Source organism: Cadophora gregata (assembly GCF_030347475.1).
Source record: "Cadophora gregata isolate MNR1 chromosome Unknown scaffold_11, whole genome shotgun sequence".
NCBI lineage: Eukaryota > Fungi > Ascomycota > Leotiomycetes > Helotiales > Ploettnerulaceae > Cadophora > Cadophora gregata.
The window spans coordinates 1990835-2006995 of record NW_026695934.1 but is presented as its reverse complement, the minus strand read 5'-3'; the positions used below and the strand labels follow the sequence as shown (position 1 = coordinate 2006995).

At 46.8% G+C, this 16161-nt stretch overlaps 5 protein-coding genes across 5 annotated transcripts; 1 reads left to right on the top strand and 4 right to left on the bottom strand.

The window, feature by feature from the left end:
- Nucleotides 1-1709: 1709 nt before the first annotated feature.
- ONS95_002772 (uncharacterized protein) lies at nt 1710-2254 on the bottom strand (the record flags this gene model as incomplete). The annotated part of the gene is made up of 3 exons (XM_058496048.1): nt 1710-1947; nt 2004-2189; nt 2244-2254. The coding sequence occupies 3 exons, from the start codon at nt 2252-2254 to the stop codon at nt 1710-1712; spliced, it is 435 nt and encodes a 144-aa protein (XP_058354778.1).
- A 315-nt stretch (nt 2255-2569) lies between these two features.
- Nucleotides 2570-4815, bottom strand: ONS95_002771 (uncharacterized protein; the record flags this gene model as incomplete). Its single annotated transcript, XM_058496047.1, has 6 exons — nt 2570-2744; nt 2795-3133; nt 3183-3741; nt 3795-4391; nt 4441-4654; nt 4702-4815. 6 exons carry the CDS (start codon nt 4813-4815, stop codon nt 2570-2572), a joined length of 1998 nt encoding a protein of 665 aa, XP_058354777.1.
- A 608-nt stretch (nt 4816-5423) lies between these two features.
- ONS95_002770 (uncharacterized protein) lies at nt 5424-7688 on the bottom strand. The gene is made up of 5 exons (XM_058496046.1): nt 7459-7688; nt 7191-7401; nt 6776-7109; nt 5854-6725; nt 5424-5802 (listed from the first exon to the last, which is right to left on the bottom strand). The coding sequence occupies exons 1-5, from the start codon at nt 7637-7639 to the stop codon at nt 5628-5630; spliced, it is 1773 nt and encodes a 590-aa protein (XP_058354776.1). The 5' UTR covers nt 7640-7688; the 3' UTR covers nt 5424-5627.
- Nucleotides 7689-8253: 565 nt separating this feature from the next.
- Nucleotides 8254-11220, top strand: ONS95_002769 (uncharacterized protein). Its single transcript, XM_058496045.1, has 11 exons — nt 8254-9185; nt 9236-9290; nt 9397-9465; nt 9524-9571; nt 9655-9777; nt 9832-9883; nt 9957-10285; nt 10355-10631; nt 10703-10734; nt 10792-10972; nt 11042-11220. The coding sequence occupies exons 1-11, from the start codon at nt 8686-8688 to the stop codon at nt 11077-11079; spliced, it is 1704 nt and encodes a 567-aa protein (XP_058354775.1). The 5' UTR covers nt 8254-8685; the 3' UTR covers nt 11080-11220.
- Nucleotides 11221-11458: 238 nt separating this feature from the next.
- Nucleotides 11459-14196, bottom strand: ONS95_002768 (uncharacterized protein; the record flags this gene model as incomplete). Its single annotated transcript, XM_058496044.1, has 2 exons — nt 13243-14196; nt 11459-13029 (listed from the first exon to the last, which is right to left on the bottom strand). The coding sequence occupies exons 1-2, from the start codon at nt 13964-13966 to the stop codon at nt 11459-11461; spliced, it is 2295 nt and encodes a 764-aa protein (XP_058354774.1). The 5' UTR covers nt 13967-14196.
- Between the last annotated feature and the right edge of the window lie 1965 nt (nt 14197-16161).

The following is a 16161-nucleotide window of genomic DNA, read 5'->3' as shown; positions in this document are numbered from 1 at the left end:
TTTGGCGATCAGAAAACCTCTTCACTCATCCGATCTATACAGGCTGAACAAATAAACGCATCTGCAGCATACGACAGAAAAGACTGGTTGATAGGAGTCGCTGCTCCGTTTCATCTGCGCATGAACTTCCTCTGGCCCATGCAAAGATCACACTATGGAAATATGGAGCAGCAAGATGCTCTTAACACTCTACCACAACATCAACTTCTGGGGACGCAAGAATATTCCCGCAGACCGTGCAGCTTTTCAAGTTCTGGAGGGAGCTGGTTCTTCATAGTTTCGATGCTCGCGTTGTTGGCCTTCTTTATACCCGTCTCAAGCAGTGCGGCATCGATACCTCGGAACAAGGTGAAGTTGGCCATGCAATTCAAGACTTGAATGCGAAAGGCTTCATAGATCTAGTAGAAGATGTTCGCAGATCAGCTTTCGAACCGCAAGCCTGGCGACTATCTAAGGAGAAATACGCCAATAATACAGTTGTCGAAGGGTTCCTTAGTCATGCTCGATACCTTCAACAGATGATCGTACACAAGACCTTAAAGTATGGCATCAAGAATGGAGACATAAGACTCATTGATCGAATCATTGGCGTCTGCTGCTTTTACTTCGAGGGAACTAGGCAATCAAACTACGCATTTCAGATGCTCTATTTAAAGCGGCTTACCAGCACTAACGCTTGTGACAAGGAGCTCCGACGCGCAATACTTTCAAATAGCCTTATCAATCCACACGGCAGTCGGGAAACCTGGCAAGAAGTCGATTGTAGCCTTTGGATATTTAAACCTGGAGCTGAAAAGAGAGCTTAGGGCTCGTCGAACGTCGACTTTTGGATTGGATGCTCTATTCAAGACTACATCGTTAAGAGCGGATTATACTGTTCATCTACGTAAGGCCATCGAGAAGGCATTTGGCTCGGAAGCTTCAGACATTCTGTGCCTTCCCCAGTTGATGATATTCATACGTTAGCGTTCGAGTTAGCATGCGATTCGATCAAATTGTATGAGGGCGGCAGAGCAGCAAGGCACCTGCCAAGCGCCAGACATACATACGATCGGGCTTGAAAGAGTGGCAATAGAAAAGCTGCAAGCGTTTAATGCCAAGGTAATGAGAGAAATAGATCGAATCATAGTGCCGCTCTATGAAAAGAGAAGAGCCACTACTGATGAACGCAACAGAATACACCTCACCATGCATTCCTCCGCAACTCCTCTCAGTCAGCCATGGAAGGCGTGGTACAAGGCTCAGAAGTCCCTTGACATCAAGCCTCCCCAGAAGCCAATCTCTTTGGGCCGTGCCAGACAAGGCAGTCTGCCTCAGAAGCCTCGCGAGGTCAATCTCGCTGAAACGAAAGTCGACGAGTCGAAGTAGAGATGCAAGGGGATATCAGCATGAGACTTGTCATTCATTTGATAAAGGCTCCTTGAGCAGCGAGATTAGTCGGAGAGTTGTTTCTACTTGGGTCGGGTGTGGTTTTCTGGGACGATACATGATGTCTGTGACGTGAAAGGATGAGGGAACTGCTGATCAGGGCAAAGATTGTTCAATTTTTTGTACTTCATACCAATGCAAATATAAGAAATGATTTGCCAAACGGTGATGAGCAGATTTCACCCCCACCTAAACTTGTCATCATCATTTCATAACGTGTCGTGAGTAAAGATAGACTCCAGAAAACCAGGCAAAAGCACTTTCAAGATCATTCCCTTCCATCAGCGCCATAAGATGTTCACCATGCTGTCGTAAGTACCTTCCTTCCCAGGTTCCTTGGCCGTTGGCTCACGGAGGCGTAAAAGACGTTCGGCTTCCTGGCGTAGTCGACTAGCTTCTGCCACCTCTCGTGGCTCCTGCTCCAAAGCTTCTGACAGCTTGAAGATAGTTCTGGCATGTTCAGCTACCATGTTATGCTTGCGCATCTCTGTAATCAGCATAGCGTCTTTCAAATGCTTTCTGTAAGTCATCAGCGTACAGTCGAAGGCAACTACCCTCCGTCTTCCAGTACTTACACAGCAGCTTCAAGTTTACCCTGGTCGAGCGACACACATCCCAATCTGTACATGCAAGCGGCATTGAAGGGGTCTGTTCTTAGTTGGTCTCCTTTGCCCCACAAGTTCTGAGCTTCCATGAAATGAGCTTCTGCAGATTCCATCTGGTGCTCATGGCGATCAACAGTACCAAGATTGAAATGAGTGCTGCCACGGCTGATTAGCATGTACCATGACTCGAGGGCGATTTGAGAGACTCACTACGCTGCCATTGCCCAGTTGTAGGGCTCTGCGGTTTCGATTTGTTGGAGTGCCTTGTTCAAAATGTCACGAGCTTTATTCAGTTCGCCAGCCCAAGTAAGGCTGACACCGAGACTTGTTTTGATGCAAGCAGGCCACTCTCCAGTTGCGATAAGTTGTTTATCTGACCATTCCAGCCAGTGATCACGCGAGGTCTCCAGCCATTTGATTCCGTCGGAAAATTCGTTTAAAGTGGAAATCCCATTGGCTAAATTTTCTGCTGCCTAAGCGGACTCTCGTGGGTTGAAGGGCGAGTCGTGGCTTCGTATCTTGTAGGACTTCTTCAGCTATTCCACGCCTTCAGATGGCCTACCAAGGCGAATCATCAATTGTCCAGTATGTGAGATCAATGAGCCGCGAAGCCCGATGGTCGATTCTCCACGAGGAAGTATGCTGATAGTAGTGTTGTTTACCTGGATAAGATCTTCTAGCTCGCCATAGGCATTTATCTCCAATAGATACCTGGCAAATATCAAAAATTGATGCGCCATAAAACGAAAGGACGTGCTTACCGTTGGCAAGTATTGTTGAGCTCGCAGTATATTCTCGGTGCGGGAAACGAAGGATTAGACTTCCTTTCCTCACGGAAACAGTCTTTCAGACTCAGAACATGCGGAAGAAACAAAGCGCATCGTTCCCACATGAGATAGAGTTGTGCTATATTAGAGTCTCTCCGGGGGAAAGCAAGAGAGACGAGCGTCGCGGCAGCTTCAAAGCTTTTGATTCTTTCCTCGGGGGTCATAAAATACTTGAACGATGACTGAACGAGTCTGTGAATGGAATATTTTCGAGATGTCTTCTCTCGCTTGATAAGAGCCAGAGTGAGCAAATTTTCGGCAGCCTGGGAGAAACTGGATGCGTTGATCAGCTGAGTAAGCTCGTGGGGGCTATTGAACTTACCAGAGGTCGTCGCTGCAGAAACGAAGAGATTCCGGGAAGCCGGTAGCATCCTCAAGCTCAAAAAGAGACTGTGGAATATCATCAGGCGCAACGAAACACAGCACTCCCAAAACTGCCTTACTCCCCTTGTCAAGAGACTTGAATGCAAAGTTCCAAAGTGCATTGATCGAGTTGTTGCCAGATACACCGTGCATTTTGCTTGGGTGCTGATCATACATTTTCATGAATTCTGCGACAGACCAGGCTTGCCTGTGAATCAAGCCAGCCATGTGACAAATTGCGAGAGCATGTCCACTCAATTTCTGAGATAGCTCGTGGGCGGCGATGACATCTTCTTCTTGCAACTCTTCACTGATGTCTGTAGAAAGAAGATGGAGCAAGAACCTGGAGCCCGTTTCGGGATCCCATGTCAGGATTTCAAGATCACCATCCGCTATCTCGAAACCGAAAGAACGATTACGAGTCGTGATAAGTGCTTGTCCACTGCTTGCAGAGGGCCAATAGTCGCGGATTAGATCCATGTCTTCAGCATTGTCGTATATCAAGAGCCACCGACATTCTGAGGACTGTCAGTGGATAAAAGACGACATCACCACAATGATTGGAACTCACGAGTTTGCTCAAGCCAGGTCATCACTAGAGAGTGGTTCTCGTCGTGATCTTTTGGTCGTGCATCCGGAAGCTTCAATCTCATAGCAATGTCAGTAAAGCTTTGTCGGATAGAGACTGGCTTTTCGCTATTAATCCAGAACATGCAATCCAGCTCTTGCCTGTCAAGCTTGCCCTCAGCAAACCTCATAGCTACAGAGCTCTTGCCAACACCTCCTAGCCCATAGATGGCCAGTGACAGGAATGATCGATCCGAATCACCCTTGCTGAAAAAAGAATTCATTTGATCTACGACATCAGTTCGATCAAAGAAACGAGCCGTCCTGGTAGATGGGCGAATGACGAGAGGAAATCTGGGTATTTCAGAGACTTGTGGAAGTCTTCTAGATTCTCGGGAGTCGAATGAATCCTTTGAGTCGCGGGAATCAGGTTGCGTAGAGAGCGTCGATGGCCTACGAGGCAATTCCGAGACGCGGCTGGAGCTTCGACGTCCTGTAAATCTGGACAAGGTCTCTAATCGAGATAGAATTTCATCCATCTCCCGAATAGTAGAACCCAACTGCTGGGTCAATGGCTGCCACAAGCCACTCTGGGAGGCTCCTAAGCGTTTCTTTAGGTACCAATGTTGGAATGGTGAGGAATCACTGACCAGGAGCAGAATACACGAGCTGATTTCGCATAAACTTTATAGTGGCAGAGTAGAATGTCAATAGTACGATACCAGTGTCAAAGCACGCCTCCTTGGTCTCAGGAGTTGGGCCCTGTGAGTCTTCACAGTATTTGTTGAGCACTTCAATCTTGTGGAATATGTCTCGAAGCATACGAGGAACTCGGGCTATGGCACCGTCCTCATCTCGGGTAAGCTAGTCTTGGTCAGGATCCGCTTGGTGTTAAATGTGGCTTGGATCACCTTGAGTATGAGACCCAGTAGACCCCAGAATATCGACGTGTCATTCTTCAAGACGAGGGGGCAGAAATGATACTCGGCGAATGTTCTCAGTTGAACCAGACCAGGCGCGAGCATTGCGAGCTCCTGTTGAATCAGATCATCCTGATCAATATGCACCTGCTCCTGTACATAATCCCAATCGTTCAAAGTTGTGACTTGGCGTAGATCGTCAGGTTCTAATGAGTCTTTGCAGAGTTGAGTCGAGCTCTTCCAGTGATCTGAGCGCGATTGTTCGCTTTAGCATAGTCAGTTCATGATTCGCGCGGTATCCACCTTGATTCCTCAATATCTGAAGAACTTAAAGCTGAAAGTTATCCATTTTTGGCAGTTTGTCGGTGGTAGGTGGCTGCGAGATTCAAGTGGAAAGCCCTTCGACTGAGTAAATAGTTTGTAGAGAAGTAGAAAGAGATCCAGTGAATGTGCTTGTAAAGTCGGTGGTTGGGGAAGCAGCCAACTTCGCCATTTCGTGGTCAGTGGATTGTGGAAAGAGGAAGAGGAATGAAACGGTGACGGTCGCCGATACAGGACTATCTATGTGTGCGGGGGTTGTAGGCTGTGGTCGGGCGTGACTTCGTAAGAAACTTATTCACCGAGTGGACGGGTATTCACTGGAACTCGAGACACGCGTGCTTACCCATTCACATATCTTGCAAAACAGTGCCACGCATTCGAAATAGGAGGTGCAGAACCGATCATCTGAGCCTTCGTACACACTCGCGATCTCATTTTCAGTCATTCTTCAGAAGGTTTCCACGGGGCTTATCATGTGTTCAAGATCGTGTCATTCATTGAACAGTTTCACCATTCCTTGCGCTCAAATCTAGTGCTTCTTGATTGAACAGACCTCATAGAATCCCCTTTACCGCAAACAACAAGCATATTTCTTCCTAGCTGAGCTGAGACCTCTTTTGGCCTGTCTCTTGAACATCGCTCAGCTCGGTCCTCGGGGGTTGGTAAGGCTGTGGACCATTATCCTGCACGCCAGCAAGTTGCTCGAAAGTATATGCAACCTGGAGTAACATTTCCTCCGAGTAGGCCTTGGTGAAGAAGCTTATACAGTAACTATTGCAATGATCAGCACGTACTGATGGAAGACAGAAGAGAAATACTGACGGGATACCTGGTGCTTTGCGGACAAGACCTCCTTTCCGATCCTCGCGTTCAATCGGGGTATCCTCCGGCCAGAATCCCAACGGAACTGATATGAATGGAAATCCCATCTTCGCAGCTAGGTCATTTGCTACACCCAGCGTAGATGGAACAACCAGAACATCCAGCTTATATTGCTTGATGGCTCCAAGAATCCCCCCCTCACCACCGAAATACAGTTCCTGTTGAACCATTTCCTTGTACTTATCACTGTCAACATCGATGCCTTCGGATTGTGTCCACAGAAATTTGCCAATGTCCTTATCTGGGTACTCTTCAGCCGGAAAACTCTTCGTGAATTCGATGATGTCCTCAGCCGATCTAATGTTGTTCGGATTGGATTCCAAGGTTTTCAAGTAAGCAAGAATGTCCCTATTGAATTCGGACGATCGGACGATTCCCTTCACTTGCTGATTCAACTTCTTGAACTCGTCGACACCTGTAAAGTTCGCATTGTCCACGACTGTTGCTCCTGCAGACGACAGAATCTTCAGGGCAGATTCGAATGACTTTATGATTGGTACTGGGGCCGTCTTGGTATCGAAGCAATTCCGAGGGACACCAATTGTGATACCGCCAAGGTTGGTGCTTTTACAGAAAGAAGCATAATCCGGAATGGACTCGAATGGAATGTTCCAAGTTCTTTCGTCTGCATCGCTGCGTCCAGCCATCTGGGTAAGCATGTATGCTGCGTCCTTGACTGTTTTTGTAAGAGTCCCAATGACATCTTGACGTTTGGAGATCGGGATGGCTCCGTCCGTCGCGATCAGACCACGGGTTGGCTTGAAGCCAACTACGTTAGCAATTTCTGCTGGATCGACGATACTGCCCATAGTCTCGCAGCGAAATTAGTGACATTACTCATGAGAAACGCGATAGAACTTACTTCTGTACCCAATGCAGCTCCGCATAGGCCCAGAGCTGCAGCCACCGCTGAGCCAGAACTGCTTCCATCGGACCTGGTATTCGGATGGTAGGCACCCAGAGTCTGACCTCCGCGTGGACTCCAGCCTGCACTGATGTTCAAACCTCTGAAATTCGCCCACTCTGAAAGATTTGTCTTGCCTAGGATCACGACACCAGCTTCGCGGAGTTTGCTGATAACCGAAGACTCGGTAGCCGGCTTGGCCCCAAGCAAGGCAAACGAGCCAGCAGACGCATGTAGTTTGTCCTTCGTTGAAATGTTATCCTTGACCAGAATCGGAATACCATGTAGTGCGCTGGCGTGTGGTCAGAAAATTGCTGCGGAGAGATTGAAACAATCAAATATATATATGTATATATATATGTGGTTCACTTACCCCATACTGCCTGATCGCGAACGCTCCTCATCCAGAGTCTTGGCGGCAGATAACGCATCTGGGTTGACTTCTAGCACAGCCTTGAAATGTGATGCCTCCTCAATCCGAGCAATGTATGCTTTTACCAGATCCGCAGAAGTGAAGCGACCGGCAGCTAGACCCTCAGAAGCTTGCTCGATAGTGATTGTGAGGAGTGATGGGAGGCCTTTGACTACACATAGGTAAGGTCAGTTAGCTTTTGCGGATTTAACGAAATTGGAACTCGTACTTGAAGTGTTGGGCGCCATCGTGCTCCGTAATATCTTTGTGATCGTGATCGGAGATGACAGTGCGGAGAGTGAAAGTGCTACCATAAGAACAACAACCCCAATGGCAAACAGCAAAAGGTTCGTTTGTTGTTGTTTCCTTATGGAATCGCTTAAATGGTCATGAGGCCATAAGGCACACATACAAAAGGGGCATAGTCACACTTAAACTCCCTCCTGCTGCTTCAACAACTTCGATAGTAGGACTTAAGAAAATCGATTTAGCCTTGACTTGAAATAATTATTTAATAACAAAACTATAACGTAACCTTGTAAACTCAACTCTATAAAAATCACAAAGGATGTGTAATATTATTCTTACTAATAATTAAATATCATTAATATCTTACGATTTGTTATATTTTTAGAAGGAAACTAGTTTTAGAGGGGTATTCTCGCTTAATAAAACAGCGTGTGTGCCTTAAGCAGGGGTCTAACAGGGGTTTGAAAAGGTATGTGTATGCCTTACAGCCTCATGACCTTTAAATCGATTCTCTTGTGGCTCTCATGAGCTTACTAGTACTAGACACTAGACCTGCCTTAGTGAGGTGAGAGAAAACTAAGGCGGGGACGTCGGAGCTGGGATGGCTAGGCTAGGTAGGCGAGGGTATCGAATGCCTTCTTCCAATTTGAGAAAATATTTCAGTGGAAGAAGTTGATGTTTTAGTCTGACGAATAAAGTATAACTTTACTTAATGAACCCCGCTTTAAGGCTGTGGAGGACGGGAGATCCTCAAGCTGCGCCTACAAAACCTATAGGTACCTTAAGCTGGGGGATGGCCTTCGATGCCACAGCCCCAAGCTTGGAATCAATCAGTCTTAAGTTGCCAAACAGGACCTAATAGTCCCTAGAAAATAAAACAACGTGAAATTCGTGACCTCACTGTCAGGCAAAACGGCTTTGGCATAAAAAACAAGAAATCAACATCACATCCGAGGGATCCGGAATTGCTCTTGTCACTGATAAATTTAGATTCTACAGTGGTAGGAGCCAATTAAGGCTTGATGGGGGCACTCTCCTCTCGACAAACCTCGTGAGTACAAGATATCCTTGTTGACATTGAGAATTAAGTTCAAACCTAACATCAATTGCAATCAAACTTTGTATATGACTATCCGTTCAGTCCCATTTTCCCCCGCACCCCCGATTTTTACTCCATACTCATTGAACATACAAGAAGCAATACAGCATGAAGTTTTTTATTTTCCTCCGGTTCATCGTCCTCTTTTCCTTCTACGTTGGTGAATCATCGGCACTAGCGAGAACGGATTGCACTTGTTATGGATGTGATCCCACCGGTTCCGGGTATGCACCAAACCATAACATATCGCCAGATCTCCTGAAAGATCCCAACTTTCGAGTTCTATGGAATACAACATTTGAGAGCCAGGAGCGTTGGTACGCGCAGCCCTTGGTCTACACGCCGTTCAGCACAGGCAAACAGCTGGTGATCACTGGGTCAACGTTGAATTTTGTCCGCACACAAGATGCTGCGACGGGAAAGGTGATAAATGAGAGACAATTGGAGTTCCCTGTGCTAGTGGACGACATCCAGTGCCCTAATATACCGTTCCATTACGGCATTACAGGGACACCAGTAATTGATCCGGAGACGGATACTGTATACCTTTTCGTGAATGGATATCGGAATAATAATCAAAGTGGAGGGTTTTTGAATGTTATTTACAGGTGTGTTGGACGAGTGGCCTGTGATTCTGAGCTCTAACTCGAGTATTCAGCTTTTACGCCCTGAATATTTTGGACTTGACTACACGCCCTGGATATCCAATTCTGGTTCGTGCTACTCCATCCTGGCATTTGGAAATTTGGTATCAGAGAGCAGATATTAGATCCTAATGTTGATCTGGGCCAGAGATCATTATTCTGATGAGTTGTTTAGATCGACGGACATCACGCCGACAATTCGCCAGAAAACTACTTTCTAGGAGGGACAGTCCTCCAAAGACCTGTGAGCAAATTTACGCCATGGAGGTTCCTTATTGATAGTCAGCTGACACACTTCATAGGGACTGGTGTTACTTAATCGAACCGTTTTCGGGGGTTTCGGGACTCATGTTAGTTCTCCACGGGACAGAACCCTCAGTTGGGGGACTTTGTACTGGAAATAGTGACAACACTTGCTGACCCGTTTCACTAGTGCAACGCATACAACTATACTGGCTGGATTGTGGGCGCTCCTACATGGCACCCAAACACTCAAGTAGCGCAGGCAAAACTCACCCATATGTTCACAACCGAAGCTCCACCGTTTGCACCACCCGTATGAACTCAGTCCACCCAAGATAGAGAACATCACTGACTCCAAAACCCAAAGATCGTCATGGACCCTTATTCAGGCAGAAGTGGAAAAGGAGGTGTTTGGCAAGGTGAAATACACTGCTTTCCTCATCTGCACTCCTAAATTGAGGTTTGCTAACTTGCATGGCGTTTGTCCTGTAGGTGGTTTCGCAATCACAACCGACGGTACCCACCTCTACTTCGCGACCGGCAATGGACCGCCCTTCGCAGGTTTTGAGCAAAATAATATTACGATGGGACCCGGCAATGGAAAGGCTGGTCTTTCAACCGCGAACAACGCTGTCATCAAGCTCGGAGCCGCGGACGGAAAATTGTCCATCGTAGATTATTTCCAGCCGGCAGATTACTTTGCCAGACGGAGTCGCCCAGATCAAGATTTGGGATCCGGTGGTGTTGCTTTACTCGATCAGAGGGTATTTAAGGGACCCATGGGCGAGCGAGTGGCACTGCAATGTGGGAAGCTTGGGATCGTAAGTGACAATGAATCTCGCTTGATGCCTTTTCAGCTGGAATGACTGACTTTGTTACTATCTCGATAGTTGTATGTTATGGATACTGGCGACCTTGGTGGATTTGCAAACGGTAACAACCTGACCAACGATGTTTTACAAGAAGTTAAACTTCCATTCAGCGGAGGAGATATCTCCGGTGGCTTGGCATCATATCCAGGAGAAGGTGGTTACATTTACGCAAACAAGAATGGCGGACAGATGCTTGCCTACAAGTATAGGGAGGGTGGAACGTTTGAGCTCGCTGGAGTATCTCCTTTCAACAATACTGCCACAGCATCGACGCCTTCGGTGACTAGTTTGGATGGTAAGTTGCCGGACACTTGGTTTGATTCTAGGGAGAGTTTCAGGCGCAAGCACTTACAGTCAGTCGCATAGGCAAGCCTGGAACGGCCATCGTCTGGTCTCAGGTTAGCATAGAACCCATCTTGAATCTTGAAATGGTACATGCTGATAATTTCCTGCAGTATGAGTACGACTTGATTCCCTACGACCTGGACCCATACCCAAGCGACAACGACTTGCTGAAGGCGTGGCATGCAGTGCCTTCAGCAGATGGTCAGCTGGTATCCATCAAGCTTCCCGTCGTGGGAGGGCAGTCAAGGTTCATCCATCTTGGCTTTGGAGATGGTCGGATCTATCTGGCAGGTAAGCAAGAATCGAAAGCTTTCACCGTGTAGAACAAGTACTGTGTACAAAGGTACTAAAGCTCGACAGGGCTGGATAATAATATCATATGCCTCGGCGTCTCTTGAAATCCAGAATTTTGCGCTTTGGGGCTGCTCCAGCCTGTATTGTGGCGAGCGGGCCTGCGCAGGTGGGTCTGGCTAAGCGAGACTCTGCTTTGGGAAATGAAGGTCCGGAATGGGGATTATGCCATGAAAATGAGTGCTCATCTTGATATATTTCGCACTAGAAATATAAAGCTAAAATGACTCTTTACCTCGCTCCTGTTTATTCCCAACAAGAACATCATCTGCCGCAGAGTGTGTCTCTTCTAATGTCTTCATGATTCATGATTATACCACGTTGATAGCTCTGCGCGGATATCGTGCAAAGGGGATCAAAAGACTTCTTAACAAGTAGGATCTTCAGTCCATAATCAATAATGGCAGTAATTCCCTAGTAGCACAATCATATTATTGTGATCTCCTCCAAGTTGCCACCCAAGAGATAGTGGACGGGGTGATCACTACAAAATGGACTTGTGAAAATCCCTAACCGAGAGTACTGACCGTCGTCAAGCTTACGTAGTGCCAGACCAGCTATCTTAGTAATTTCTTCATCAGAGACAAGTACCAACAGGTAAGCGGGGATGTAACCGTTTTCTTCCGATGGCAATTCTAGCTCTTTTGCGTCACGGAAGCTCCAAGAGGTGAACAGCTCACCAGAGAAATCATCACCTCTTAGTTTGATCTCATTCTCCACGCAATTACTAAGATCGGCTTCTCGCGCTATGCTCCAGTAGACTTTCGATAGAGATCCACGAACTCGTATGGATCCATTGGCGACAGCCCCGAAAGGGTTCGCATCTGACTCCACTGCAACCTCAATTTTAAGGAACTCAGCTTGTGGCTCATATAAGTCCTCCAAGCCGACTTCATCGCAGAGAAAAGATACTGCTTCGAGATTCGATGCCCAGGACCATGTCGGTGCAAGATACGCTGAAGAACGTGGCACAACTTCCGTTGACTCCACGCGCCATAGAAGCCCCCATGGAAAGGAGGACAGCCATAGACCAGCCGCATAGAAATCCAAGCCCCAGTCCTTCATTTGTAATCTTTGTGCGATGCCAGCTACGGCCGGGAGTCGGTCTTTGGCAAATGATAGAGATCTGCCTGTGTAAGAGCTAATAACGTCTTCCCATTCCAAATCTTGTATTGCCTGTAAGTTGGACAATTTGTCTTCTGAGAACATGCATGTTACACGGTCTCGATCCGATGAATCTCCTGAATGTCGGCAACTCCATCTTACACAGCAAGATCCGAACGTCAGCATTCGTTCCGAGCATAAGCGTTCTTGAAATGTCCAGGCTCGTGCTGCAAGGTAATCTTGCCGAGGCCAAATTAACGGAACCATCACTTTGTGAGTTGTGTTCCCTTGATCACCTTGATATTGTACTCGAAAGACTTTTTCCGGAATATCCAAGCCGTGTGTTGGCAGTTTATGGAGAAATCCATCGTGTACCGTTTTCGCCCTTGACACTGCGATAGTTACCTCGGCCCCTTCGTAGATACTTGCCATTTTTGATATCTCCTGGGCTTTGTCATCTTCATCGTCCTGAATTATGCAAAGTGCGTCGATCCAGAGATATTCCAGTCCTAGCTTCTCTGTGACAATAGTAGCGTCTCGAATAGTTGGTGGTAGGTCCGAGAAATCAATCTTGATATTATGCAGCTCTAAGTTCTTACACGTCGTTTGCAACTTTTGGGCACCGCCCCAGCAGTAAGATAAAGCCGCATAGCGTTGAATGATTGGGCAAGTCTCATCCTTCTGAACCAGCCGGATGGCCCAGCATCCATCACGTAAGGAGAGGTTGAGCAGCCGTGCAGGATGACTAGTAGGCGAAGGTGATTCTTGAATGGGTTTTGAATGTTGATTGACACAGTCTTCTAGCCAATTTCGCGCTTGGCCAAGTGATGTATCACTAGATATGTCGATTGCTGCTAACTCGGGAAGGGACGCTATGTCTTGGTAAAAAGACTCTGTTGATTCACTTTAGCATGTCTCTATGTCCCAGCAGTCTTTATACACAGACTATTCAGAATCAGGTTTCCGAAAACACAACTCACGTGCACCTCCTATGAGCTCCGTGAAACATATTCCTTATCATCCGGTGATCCCTCATCCATTGGATGGCCTTGAAGAGAGAAACAGTCTGTGGATCTTGAATTAAAGCTCGAAAAGAATGGACTAACCTGTGTCGGCAAAAAGCCCAAAGCTGTACTCAACTACCCGCATTTGATTGTCGATATCTCTCATCTGATCGACACTGTATTCCACAGTCGCCTTGATTCCCATATCGTCCAAAATGCTCTCGTTGTCTTGGCTGTTCTCACAGTCTTCATCCGCCTTGTCTTCCTGATCACGATCGTCCATCCCATCTTTGATTTCTACTTCTTCTGCCTCATTTGTACCATAATCATCTTGAGCCGAATTCCGACAATCTCTCTCACGGACTTTGCTAAGTCTATGGCCTTCCAGCTCGTCTGTTGATTGGAGACTTCGAAGAATTCTTATACATCCCGGTGTCCACGGGTTTTCGTTCATCTGCAAACTGAGCAGAAAGCCCTTATGAGTCTTTTCTTGTGGACTAGACAGATAATCTGAGATAAAAGCATAGAACAAGCATCCATTGGAAGCGTGAAGAGCCACCTCATCAGCCCTGACTTCGAGAAAGGTTGAGCCTTCCAAGACAATGAGATGATGGGAGATCTGGGCCATGCGCTCTCTTCTGGGCTCGGAGCCAATATGCCACATGTCTGACAAGATCGGGTTTAACCCAGGCCCAAAAGCTTTCTGTTCGACGCGGTTACGCTTTGGGTCCGAGAGGATGACGGATTCACAGCATTGGCAAAAATGAGCCTGCGTGCGTTGCGGCGACTCATTCACATTCGCGCTTGGGCCGAGTATGGCAGACATGACTAGATATCTGGTTTCTAGAAGGTGAGGCTAGATAATATTGGCTTTTGAAGGAGTTCGTGTGTGGAGTTTGAAGAGGGTATCTGCCGCTCTGCTGAGGCTATAGCTGTGCTGTAGCTGAAGCATTCTGCTGTCTGCTACTGCGCGCAGTTTTTAAGTAGCAAGCTAAAAAGCTACCTACAATGAGCCGCGATAACACCGATTTTGAAAGCTGTGTAACAAAGATGAAGTGTCAGCCAGGGAGGCTGTGGGAGTCTAAGAATGCCTGAGGCTGTCAGAAATAGGACTAGCCTAGATTAGGTAATCTAGCCCCTATTTCTAGTATATCTCTGCAATCTCTGTAACTACCTTAGTATCACACTTTTACCTCTTTTCCCTCCCCTCTGATTTTCTAACAGAGGCCTTCAAAATGCCACCCCGCCCGCCTGCCACCTCTGAGGTGTCAGAGTGTCCCCTAATGCCGCCTCGCCGGAACCTCAAAGCTCGCAAGCTCGCTCTGGACAAGGCGAAAGAATGTCTATTCCGATGCACGTAACTGGAGCTGAGGACGATTTTCAAGCCGTGACCAAAAGGATAGCTTCCTTGTCGCGGTTACGTCGCCGATGCTGACTTGTACTAAAGTCTAAATCCACGTCTCTACCCGAACACTAATGTAATGAAAGGGCAAAGCTAAAAGTTGATCCCTCAGCTGCAACTAGAGAGTTTATTGATAGTACTGTAAGTTCGGGAATCTATAGCCTTTATAGCTGGGAGTAGGTATAAGTACCTAGGAAACTTGTTGGCGACTATTGATACGAAACTCTGGATCCATCGAAGAGATTTGTCTATTGGAAATATTCCCAACTCGTTTAGTTGATAAAGTAAGGGATTGGGTCCAGGTTATCTATGGCCTTATCAGTCAAATTTGATCTGGGATAAGAAGCACTCTCTCATACCTGGGGCGACCCAACGGACCTGCGAGAGGTCTTTGTAGATGGGTACCTTCTGCAAGACAATTCTATTTGATTACTTGACAATAGGACCGGACGAGTTCGAGACAAGAGTGCAGCATGTGGAGACTATTCTCGGCGATCTTAAGGATGAGGTATAGAAACGCCGTCCAGACTGGTCCTTCATCTCTGCTTACCTAAGATGCAGAGCAGTTCTAGAACAGTAGAGGTAGCCACTAAGCCTTGAGTCTCTAAAGTATGTAAGCTTATTGTTTACTGTCACTCGATGGTCAAGTATTCAATCGGTCTCAGATCACTTTAGGTCGTGATTTCAGATCTCGGCAACAGTTCCCACGTTTGATAGTTTTGATCACTTAAGTTAGAGAAATAGCTAATTCTCCTCAGTCTATGGTCGTATGTGGCCGGAAGAGCGTCCTTTTTATATATATATCGGATATCGGATCTATTCTGGCTTACTTTTTCTTTTGCCTAGAGGGAAAGAGAGAATCTGAGGGCCTGAATTATTTATCGTATTGTCAAAATTTGTCGAATGGTAAGGTACATTTAAGTCCTCTACAAGTATAGAAAGAACGTTTAAACAGTCTGACATTCTGGTTGGCTGATTGAAGTGGAAGTGGGAATTGAGGTGATAGATATAGGTAGAGATCATGATAGGGATGGATGGACATGTGCTGGAGTGTGTATAAGTAGATGGATGAAGATGTGTGGAGTGTGCGAGAAGAGAGAAGGGAGAGAGGAGATAGAGGAGAGCTTATTTAAAATCTATATCTACCTACTGTGAAAGTTTTGGCGCGGTGTGTATGTACAGCATGGATGGATGGGTAGATAGAGATCCATACTAGTATGCGTGAATAACCATATATAACAAATTAAAATCAAGATCAAGTCAGGTTGAATGATCGACAGTAGAATCTACAAGCAACAACCTCAGCATACATACTTCAAATTATCCTCCCCTTCCTCCCCTCCCCTCTACTAACTCGCCCTCAATGCTATCCCTTAACCCGAACCCGAACCTCAATCCCAGTCCCAACCCCCAACATCTAAGATACCTATCCAAAACACCACCTCAACCCTCTTCCCCTCCCACCGATTCCACTCACCCAATTCCTGTCGTTCAAACCACAAGAGGCACAGGAGGAGGCCTTTAGCGAGTTTATTTACTTTTCGCTGGTTGTGGCGAAGACTTCGCTTAACGAAGTAAATAGGCGCTGGGGCCTTCGCGCATGCACATGGCCATGAAGG

What these genes read in the sequence shown, in the direction of transcription:
- ONS95_002770 (XM_058496046.1), bottom strand. Translation starts at nt 7,639, where the DNA reads ATGTGTGCCTTATGGCCTCATGACCATTTAAGCGATTCCATAAGGAAA. An exon ending in GATGGCGCCCAACACTTCAA is followed by an intron (nt 7,402 to 7,458) that starts GTACGAGTTCCA and finishes ACCTATGTGTAG; the next exon opens with TCAAAGGCCTCCCATCACTC. An exon ending in CGCAAAGCACCAGGTATCCC is followed by an intron (nt 5,803 to 5,853) that starts GTCAGTATTTCT and finishes TCATTGCAATAG; the next exon opens with TTACTGTATAAGCTTCTTCA.
- ONS95_002769 (XM_058496045.1), top strand. Translation starts at nt 8,686, where the DNA reads ATGAAGTTTTTTATTTTCCTCCGGTTCATCGTCCTCTTTTCCTTCTAC. An exon ending in GCCCTGGATATCCAATTCTG is followed by an intron (nt 9,291 to 9,396) that starts GTTCGTGCTACT and finishes TGAGTTGTTTAG; the next exon opens with ATCGACGGACATCACGCCGA. An exon ending in AATGTGGGAAGCTTGGGATC is followed by an intron (nt 10,286 to 10,354) that starts GTAAGTGACAAT and finishes CTATCTCGATAG; the next exon opens with TTGTATGTTATGGATACTGG.